Consider the following 10,711-nt stretch of genomic DNA (forward strand, 5'->3'; position numbering starts at 1 on the left):
ATCATTTTGGACAGAATGTGAAGAAATTTTAGTCAAGAATTCTTTTTGTGTTAGTGGCTGTTTTCAAAGAGTGCTGAAGTAGTCATCGTTGATCTTGATAATCAAGTAGAAGTGACGATTGAAGTCAGTTCTCTAGTCATATAATATTAAAAAATATAATAATAAAACTTGAAAACTTGAGTGGAAATAGTTCAGAATCGAATCCATTTTAGTAAGTATGGGCGAAAAAAATGTAGGAGTCATTCGTTAGTCGCTACCTCTGCCATTTTCACAGTACGAATGTCTTAGCTATTAATCATTATTTTCATTTTATTTCTGCAGCGTGTTGAAAAAAATGGCCGCATGCTGGTTATTTAACTGGCTCATCAGAAGATGAAACCTGATGATAAGGACTGTTTTCACTTTCTTTCTAAAGACATTCGTTCGTTTGTTCGTTTTATTTTTTACAACGGCATTATTGCCAATTCGTTTGAAATTAAATTATCACAAATGTGATTGATATGTAGTAAATAATGTGGTGTGTGTACGCAGCCGTGATCAGGTTAAGCCCATAGTGGTAGAAAACAGGTTATTATATCAGGATCTTCTTCTTCTAACGTAGGATCTACATTCTACTCACCATGTTTAAAGGCTGTAGCATCTGCATAATATTTACATTATTGAAGGACATGGAAAAGACGTTGAATTGAGTCGACACAAAATCCCCCTTTCTACGACCTGCCGAGATCTAATATCTACTATATCGGCTCGGCTTTTCTACATCTTTGGTCTGCACTGTGTTTGCTGGGCTTTTCCAAACTACTGCAGCTAACTTTCAATATAATACTACACTATATTTCACAATCACTTTTAGTATCAGTAGGTTCGTGAAATACATAAGATTGTAGCACGTGAATGTGAGTTTAATTCGAAAGTTCTAATCACTACGCATATTTGCAGTATTTGAGGTGAATTGGTTAGACTTCCTAATTTTAATCAGCCACTCTCGTTACGGTACAGCGCGTTCGTAGTCCCTTTCTAAGCATTCGCGTTAGGCGATCGTCGGTGCACGTGGTAACTAAGCAGGCTTGGCGTAATGGACGGTCCTTTGAAGCAGTTTCTGTTGTTAAAAAGCGTGAAGGAACATCATATCCATATACTGGAAGGTACGGAAACACTTTGAATGTTACTGAATGTATTTAGCGTGAGAATACACGTAAACTGAGCTGGTTTTGACATTGCAGCATCATGAATATATGCATGTATGTTATACCATATTGCTATCTGCTATTCCAGTGTTTCCCAACCCCGAGTCCGCGGACTCATTTGAGTCCGCGGAAGGTCCTTGGTGAGTCCGCGAACACAGGAATTTTCAGTAACTTAATCGGCTCGGCACACTTTTTCTTCCACTTCCGATACGATTTCGGAACATGTAATTGACAGACCTACGGGGCTCGTTCACTTTCGGACCAAAGTCATTGCAGCCTTACGGAGAAAATAGCTTTTTGGTCCGAAAGTGAATGAGCCCCGTCCTGGTCCGGTTTCGTCCAATTCCGATTTGAGAATTAGGCCGAGTGATTTGCAAAATACCCATTTTGAAATGTTAGTAACCTTAATAGCTGTCATAGAAAATGCATAGATACCTCAAATATGTGACTGGCGGCACTCAACTTCAATAGTGCTTTCAGAACTACATTCATTGCAGTAGAATTTATTACCTCGGTGACTTTTCGGGTTTCCCTTATCAAGAATTACCGGCACCATAAAAAGGATAAAGAGTTTGTATACAATCTTTCAATATTCCATTAATATATTCCCCTAATTGTCTGTGTAACGTCTTCTGAGTATCGTATAATTTGATTCTCTATTATCCCTTTATTATGACTACCGGAGTACCGGTACAGCTGACTTTGGCCAGCTACCGTTCCTTTTTATCATTGCATTGTTACGTCATATTTCGCCAATTTGGATTTTGTTTGAATCTCTTTCTATATGCTTCTTATTGTGCCGTTACCTCTTGTTGATAAGGGGCATACGAAATTCCTGTAAGTTAATAAATTATACTGCAGTGAATGTAGTTTTGGAAGCAATATTAGAGATATACCTCAACAAGCGATGTTTGGCCACGTATATTTCAAACGCAAGAACAACGAAACAGCACCACTACAAATTGATCAGCATTCCAAGCATTATTGGTTCTCCTGATATTTTCTGTGTCTTGGGCAAACCAGTTGGTTGCACGTATCACAGGTAAAACGGGTATGCTTTGCACATCTGTCGCATCATCCTGGTTTGATACCAATCACGCCAGGTATAAAACGCCAATTATCGCCAACTGGAATTTTTCAAAATGCCCTACATTTATGTTCGAGGTATAGCCTATTGCTAAAATTGTCATAAGTAATTTTATCACGGTCATAAACTCTACAATTTTAGTCGGATTCACTTGAATTTAGTACGGCCGGACTCGGAATTTAATGCCGCGTGTTCACTATTAACAATTCACATACAGAATATGCCAGGTATAAACCCCTGGGACAGCTCTTTATACACTACACACGTATGCGGGACCGTAACTGCCGTACACCAAACCCCCATAATTGAGGGGGGGGACCTCGAAGGGGGGCCAAAATTATTCGTGAATTAACATAAATTATAGAGTGTTTTTTGAAAATTTATGCAACTTTTTAGAAAAATTATATTATTATATCATGTTCCGAAACGTCTCGCTCAGCTCGACCGATAAATCTGAATGCATGAGCAGAGATAGCATAAAAAATTTACTACTAGATGCAATCCCCGATCATGTCGACCGATTCAATCATGATTATGGAATATATTTTCACGCCTCGCGCGGTTTATTCGAAACAAAACGACTGAACGAACGGTGCAAAAATTTCGCCGAGAAGTAGCGGTAAAAACGTATCGGAAGGGGGGTCTGGGGGTGAAGCCCACCAGAAGGTAGGTTTAAGGCCTGTGTGGCCCAAGACCAACGTTTTGTTATTGAGGGGGGGCTGAAGAAGTGCTGTTACGGTCCTGCACGTAGGCACATTGCACAGGTTTCCGGTGCGATATACGCTGAGTGCTGGTGATTGATTATGGCGACTTGTTCACTTACAGACTATTTAGGAAATTACAAATAGTAGGGACATGTGCTAATCACAGAAACAATCTATAGTTGTCTAATATAAGTGGAAATCGAGATGTGGTCTGCATTACTGAAAAGTTGCTTGAATTGCAACGCCGACAGATGTGGAAAGACAGATTTAAGAAAGCTTCCTTGACTCAATTTTAGCTCATTTTTTGTTGATACCGTATTACACTCCCTTGGAAAAAAAATTCAGTAATATATAGCTTGAGTCCGCGGGTATACTGGCGAGCTTGAGATGAGTCCGCGGGTAAAAAAGGTTGAGAACCACTGTGCTATTCAGTAGCGGTCAATTTCACCGAATGTACTTAGTGTGAGAATACTTATAAACTGAGCTGGTTTTTACACTTTGACATTGCAACAGCGTGATACCGTATGTTATTTTATAAACGTGTAGTCAGGCTATTGCTTGCATGTTACGGTACCCCTTATTGATGTCTCCTATTCAGTAACGGTAAATGCTGCTTGATGTATTTAGCGTTAGAATACTGTTAGCTGGTTTTGACATTGAGACAGCATGGATATGCTATCCACGTTTCGGTATGCTGCAAATGTTTCGATAATCTACTGCTTGTGCTTGTATGTTATCTGATGGTATTCAGTAGCTGTAAATGTATATAGTGTGAGAATACTAAATAATCTGAGCTGGTTTTGACGTATTGACATTGTAACAGTCAGCGTCAATATGATATGTTTTGATAGGCTGTGCCTCTGTGTTATCCTTTTTGATAGCATTTATTCAGTAGTATAGGCCTACTACTAGGAAACTTTTAGGCTCGAGCATCCATCAATGAGATAGCATATTCCTCCCATCCATCCTGGTGGTAACGGGGGAGCCAGGTAAAGCCCCCAATATTAAAAACACATGCCTATGTATTAGTATTATCTGATGCTATAAGTTGCACCTCCGTTACTGCTATACGTTGCACCTCCGTTACTGCTATAAGAAGGATGGCATGAATGAGCAATCATATTGGTGAATGCTCGAGCCCCAAAGTTTAGGAAACCAGTACGGTACGATATTATTGTAGCACTACTAGTGACCTGCATTTGAACAATGCTGAAAATCCACTCGTTTATAAAATATAAAGGAGGATTGTTGTGGTCCATTGTAGACAATGACAACAGGGTAAACAAATGAGTAGCGGTATTGCTTCGCGTAGCTCGTTTAACGGTGGTGTTGCAACAATTTGAAGATGTACAGTACTATGTTTCGAGCAAATCTCAAAAATATTTTACATTGTAATATTTGTTTTAAGTGTAAGGTACTAGAACTAAATAATTCTCAGTTCATCTTGGAATCGTGATGGAATACGTCACTTTATTGTAGGCTTTGTGTCATTCAGGTGGGTAACATTTATGAAAACTAAATACACTGTAATGCATAGCAGGGGAGGGTACGCCTTTCAGCTCGTGGACCGCATTTAACATCTTGATCCATTTGCGGGGCGCACTTTATAAAATTATGGTGATAAACAAAAATGCAAACGTTGGTGGAATTTCATGAGCTGGTCAATCTTGATAGCTTGACCTTGGTTCGAAGGATTTCAGTGTGCAGTGGAATTAATTTGAAATGTCCCAGAGCAGCTTCAGAACGAACTGATTGTATTGTGACTATACATTTGCCTTATATTGCTCAATTTCTTTCAGAAAATGAGGTTGATTCTGCTGCGTTCAGTTTACTTCTTGAAAAGGATTTTTTTGATATGTTTGCTGGCAAAGTGGGTGTTGCACGAAAATTAATGGCCATACAGGAAGTATGATGCCTGCATATGTAGATAATTTGCACCGCCAATATTTGAAATCGTTTATCTTTCTTGACAGTCTTGGATTAGACTAAATATTGGCCCGTCTGATACTGAGTCGTTCGAAGTCTCTGGTTCTACTATGCCTGTGTCATCGAGCAATGCAGAGAGTGACATGACAAATGAAGAGAAGTCGTTGACAGAGGATTTTGTACCGGTGCGAACATCTTGATCGTAAAACAACATTTTAAGAATTAATCATGTCTGATCTGTTCTCAGGAGTTAAGAAGGGAGGATGCAATGTTTCCAAAATCGACCAGCATCTGTGAAGAGTTCGCTTCAGCTACAAATTTTGCGTGGGTATGTTGGTCCTTGATATAATCGACATGCTCGTCATGATAGCTTCAACTTCAGATATCTAACCAGCCAAGGTCAATACAACCTGAAGACATTGCTGTTGGCGACCAGTTGGAACATGATGATTTGGAATCTCGTACCAGCCACGACGAAGACAGTCAGGTTAATATTAATAACAAAAGCTGCATGGATGAATTTATATTATTGCCATGTTTTTTAGGAGACAGAGTCATCTGGTCCCCACGTACCTCGTAGAAAAAAATCATGCCTTTACCGAAATTCAGAATTTCTATAGAATCGGCATTGCGCAATGGTGACAGTACATATTGCTTGCATGCTGTCATTCACGAATGTGCTCATCATATACTACGCCACGGCGATATGAGTACTAATGATCAATATGCAGCCTCTTGCAGTAGATTATGCAAAACCTACCCCTGCCTCAAGTATCCGGGGAAACATGATTATGTAAGCCAAGCTACTTGATTTTATACATCGTTACCAATTGAGTAATGCATTATTTATACAGTCATACTTTTCGCATAAACTGTCACAAAGGATTCGGACGATTCGCCATGGCCGGAAAATAGATTCATCATCCGTTAACACCGGTGTACTTGACGGTAATGAGGTTGATTAACTTGCACTTATTTGTATTTATTGTATGAAAAAACTGCAGCCTCCACGAGCACCTTCACTGAGGAAGAGGCCGATGAGATTCTTCAATCGGAATTGAAAAAAACGAAATGTAATTGGCCAAAAATTATTGTGCTATTCAATCGTGTGCACTTCCGTCGTCGTAGACTGCTATCGGAAATAAAATCAAAGAGTGTCTGCTGTATTTTGAAGACGATCCCTACACTGAGTGATATCAGGCTGGTGAGTATTTTTTATCACATCATCAAGTATGGATGAGTGATGAGTGGTTCTCAGGTGCTGGACCGTGGCAAGTTTCCAGTCAGCAAGCGAAATGTATTAGGACAGTTCTTCCCAAAAATCTGAAAGGAGGCGCAAAGCTGCGGTAACCTGAAAAATTTTCTCGTGCATTGCGCAAATTCTCACCAAGTCATGGTTATTGCTCTGTGTATAGTCCTTTTTTCATATCTGAGAATTTGCTCGTCAGCGCTCATCAGTCATAATCTTTCATGCCATCAAACTTTCGTGGGAATTGTTAGCTTCCTGGTTGGATTTTGTGATTTGACAATGTGTGGTCTGCGAAATTTGTGTCAATCATAAAGGGGGCGCGTGTCTGAAAAAGCTTGAGAACCACTGTCTTAGAATTTATATCAATTCAAAAATGTTAAAAGTTAGACGCTTGTCCATTATTCAAGAAATGAAACATCAATTTTTGAATTGATTTTGAAGTCGGGAACAAACTGCCAACTCCACGATTAATTGCTTCAATTAATTTTATTCAGATAAGGGAGGAATTTAAAATGATGACAACAGTTACATTTACGTCAATGAAGGAAAATTACATTGAGATGCTCAGGACATTTGATAAAATGACACAAAGTAATTCCAATGAAGAGGTGAGATCTGTCGTTCATCTGTTTATTCGTCCCTATTCAAAACAACTGCAAAATTTTACAATTAAATTTCCACTTGTTATATATTGATCCCTAGCCTAAGTCATTTGTCAAGATAAGTCATCACATTACGCCCATGTATAAATTTGATATTACTATGTTTGTTGCCTAATGCTTTAAATCAAGATGCAGAAGAATGTTATTTTTAGGGAGATGAGGTTGATGAAGTGAACTGTCTGCTTCTGCTCCAAGCGAAGTTGAAAGACAACAGAATAAAAGTCAAGTCCCAAGTGGACGCCCTCTCACTGAGCCAGGTAATATTATCTTCAGTGTTGTGCACTATATTAATTTGATGCAGTATTTTTGCAATAATCATAGATGGAGTGCTAAATCCTCAATTTCCACTTGGCCGGATACGTATGCTTGTCAATCTCGATATCATATTATGGTTTCATTTTTGGACACTTTTACTACTTACTACTCCATCCCATATTATTACTGGTTGTAACATAAGTTATGTCCAAATGGCCATAGTTTACAGATCTGGCAGGCAGTGGTAGGATTTTACATATTTTTCAGACAGCGCATCTAATGTGATTCTATAAACTATTTCAAATAAGTTCAGTGTCAAATTTGTAATCGTTCTTCTCATTCTTTCAAGGCACACAATTTGAATTTGAGCAGCAAGAAGATGGAACCACCACACCTTATTTTTGCACGCCACGAATCGAGAAGTCACCAAGGCTGGGTAGTAGCTGATGGAAAGATTATAAAGTGCTTGGGAGAAGACGGTGTTTTCGGAATGGTCCTCGACCTTTTTGGCTTCTATTATGCCCTGGACTTGGCTTATCCGAAAGACTTCCAAATTTTGGGCTTTTTGCAGCAGATCGTTGTGAAGGATAGCAAAAATCCTTTTTATAAATCTGCCAAGTTTGTAGACTTTGAGAAACGCTTTCTTGATTTTTGTTTCAATTAAAAGTGATCAACATTACCCAGATACAGACTTGAACAACTAAATAATTCTTGTGTAATTGGGTGAAATTTCAGTAATTTAATTCTAATATAAATGCTACAGTAGAACTATATAGTACGAAACGAGCCAGGCCGATGTTTACGTGAAATCAGTAATTCCAATTTAATTAGACAAAAACTAGTGATAATTCTAATTTTGGTCCAATCTGGATACGACTGAAACTACAATTCTGATTTAACTCAAATTTGAAAAAAAATGTTGGTAGTTGTTGTAGTTGTAATTTCAATATAATTCAGCGAAATGCCTGTAATACAATATGGCTGTGAAATCTTTTATTGCTCTTATACGAATTCTAATCTAATTGTGCGGATTCCTGAAAATAACACGGGAGAACTGTATTGTGCGAAACAAGTCAGGCTTGGTGATCAGACATTTGCCGTACTCCGTACTAGAATGAACTCTGATTTGATATTATAGAGTGATTTACTGTCCGAGCTTTCTTGTAATTGGTAATTTTATATCTAATGCAATTTGGAAAAAAACTAGCTATACTTCTAATTTTAATATTGGTTGAAAAAAACTGAAGCTATTCTTTTATTTCAACTCTAATTAGGGAAAATCTTAGTTGATTTTTTAACTCTAATCTAACTTGATAAAGATGAGTATTTTCTAGTTGTTCAAGTCTGACCTGATGTATATACTTGTAATGTAACCACAAAATTTCTTTCAGGCCTGATTACCGGGCGGAATTTTTTTTATATGGTCAGGAAAAACCTGAATTTGTTTTAGTGTTAGTGATACAATTGTTAATAAGCTTACTTGTGGATTGCACACTGATAGTGCCTTGCTTTAAACTGATTCAATAAAATCTGAATTTATTTCGAGCCCTGTGTTTACGTGCCAGGTCAAGCGGCCATACAGTGAACACTTTTAGGATGAACACTTTTTAGGTCAACACTCTGAAATTGAACACTTTGCAACACTTATGGGCGTTCAATTTTTGGATCACGTTTCGTGTTCAATTTTCCGTGTTGAGCAACACTTCAGAATTTACAGTGTAGCTGGAACCAGGACCAAAACAGCAATTCGTCCCCCAGTCCAAACGTTGGTCTTCGGCCCCCGTAGGGTGGTAATCTCAAGTTGGAGATTGAATTTCGTCACGAAATTTAGTAATTGCAATATATCAGCCCACTATTAATTATAATCCTCTCTCAGCCCGCGATGGTCAGATATACCTGGTAGAGTTTATTTGTTTGAGGTGATCGTGGTGTTTGTCGACTACCACAGACAATTACACCAAGCCGATTTTATGCATTTTCGATTCCGTATCTGCCGACTTGTAGCACGGCCCACTTCTAAGCTTTTTGTAAGACACCGCTTACGTGGATGAGGCGGCGAGGAGGAACCTAGATAAACCTCCAACACTTAGGTAGGGGTTCCGAAGTCGACCTTGTTCAGACTCGAACCCGCAACCCATTGGTGTTGCAGCCGTCGTGGATTATATCAATGCGCTATCTTTAGGCTTACCATATTTCGGAAATGAAAAAAGAGGACACTTTTTCAGAAATTTCAGACATGCAAAACTGGAGGAGAATTCTCAAAAACCGGTAAATTTTTCCCACTTCATGATCGGTTGACTAAAAAAAAAAAAAAAAAAAGGTCATCACTTCAGCTCAGAGCTCAAAATCACGTTTTTCACTCCATATTGTCAAGTGGATGACTAAAAAAAAAAAAAAAAAAAAAAAAAAAGGTCTTCATTTCGCTCAGACCTGAAATCACCGCTTTTCCCTCCGAAATACCCGCCGGAGCTTCACTTCTGCGCTAATTTGCGGCATATCACTCGCAATTTCCTCTATATCTGACCTAAATTTTCAAAAAAGAGGACAAAATCTCAAAAAAGAGGACAAAAGGGCGTCTTCCGAGGACACTTTCAAAAAAGTCAAAAAAGAGGACAAATCCTCTTAAAAGAGGACGTATGGTAAGCCTAGCTATCTTGCCACACAATTACCTATCTGTAGAGCTGGGGGAACGTAATCCATAATTATGACCTCTGGTTTCTTGTTATAATTACTTTATTGTATGTTCTTAATTCGTGACCTCCGGTTTGTTATATAATCAAAAGATATTGTATTGGCTCAAACGTAGCAGACTAAAAGAAAAACTATCATGAGACGCATAAACAAATTGTCATGTCTTTATATCTGAATGCATGTCTAGCAACTCAAGTTGTAAATTACTATAGGGTCAGTGGCCACATTAACTACAATAGGACTTGAAAACATTTTCATCATGGTTAATAAGCATTCATTCAATGCGGCCGTTGAACTTAACAATCCAGTCAAATAATCTATTGGTTTGCTGGTCAGATAGCGTTGTAAAACGTGTTGTAACACCACCTGCACTTAATTAAGTCTGGTGATGAGCAGACTTAAATTTGAGTGCCGATCCAGACGCATTTGAGTGTGAGCAGACTTTTTGACGTGAGTTGAGTAACGAAATCGTTGCTGAGTAGAGAATCTCTACTCGACTCCAAAGGAATTGGTCTTCACCCTAAATTATAAACTCCAGATTCCAAGCAAAGCTAGTGAAATTTTTGAATATCAATTTTTTTGTTTGCCATAGATTGATTTTTTATTATTTTTGTTGGATTTTCCAACGTCAAGGGGAGCCGCAAGTTGGCTAGCTGAGAGACACATGTGGCTCTCGGACCCGCGGTTGGCAATCATTGATCTAGAGAGGATTTTCAAGTTAATTAGATCTCTCGGAAATACTCTATAACTTATGCTGGTTTACGAAATACTTTTTGAGTCCCCTTCGAGCTCGCTCTGCACCCTATTGCGAAATTGGGGGTGCGGCAGTTATGGCCCTATGGCAAGAATGCAAATCGTTTAGCGCGATAAATTGACCTCTATGAAAATGGGCAATGGATACATTATGACGTAACAAACAAATGACGCATCTTTTTAAAGGGAGTTTGTTA

General features: G+C 38.6%; 1 protein-coding gene across 3 annotated transcripts; it reads left to right on the forward strand.

The window, feature by feature from the left end:
- The first annotated feature begins 325 nt into the window (after positions 1 to 325).
- Positions 326 to 8,615, forward strand: LOC145452460 (uncharacterized). 3 transcript variants are annotated; one of them, XM_080330642.1, is made up of 10 exons: positions 326 to 1,274; positions 3,411 to 4,884; positions 4,952 to 5,089; positions 5,152 to 5,232; positions 5,275 to 5,391; positions 5,759 to 5,852; positions 5,909 to 6,108; positions 6,648 to 6,761; positions 6,968 to 7,072; positions 7,420 to 8,615. In XM_080330642.1, the coding sequence occupies exons 2-10, from the start codon at positions 4,609 to 4,611 to the stop codon at positions 7,732 to 7,734; spliced, it is 1,440 nt and encodes a 479-aa protein (XP_080186768.1). In that variant the 5' UTR covers positions 326 to 1,274; positions 3,411 to 4,608; the 3' UTR covers positions 7,735 to 8,615. The 3 variants fall into 3 exon arrangements, with proteins under 3 accessions (XP_080186768.1, XP_080186769.1, XP_080186770.1); XM_080330643.1 differs by having other exon boundaries at positions 5,287 to 5,391; XM_080330644.1 differs by having other exon boundaries at positions 326 to 1,145; positions 4,778 to 4,884.
- Positions 8,616 to 10,711: the final 2,096 nt, after the last annotated feature.

Source organism: Botryllus schlosseri, chromosome 12, assembly GCF_051294905.1.
Source record: "Botryllus schlosseri isolate E-star chromosome 12, Bs_hap1, whole genome shotgun sequence".
Taxonomy (NCBI): Eukaryota; Metazoa; Chordata; class Ascidiacea; order Stolidobranchia; family Styelidae; genus Botryllus; species Botryllus schlosseri.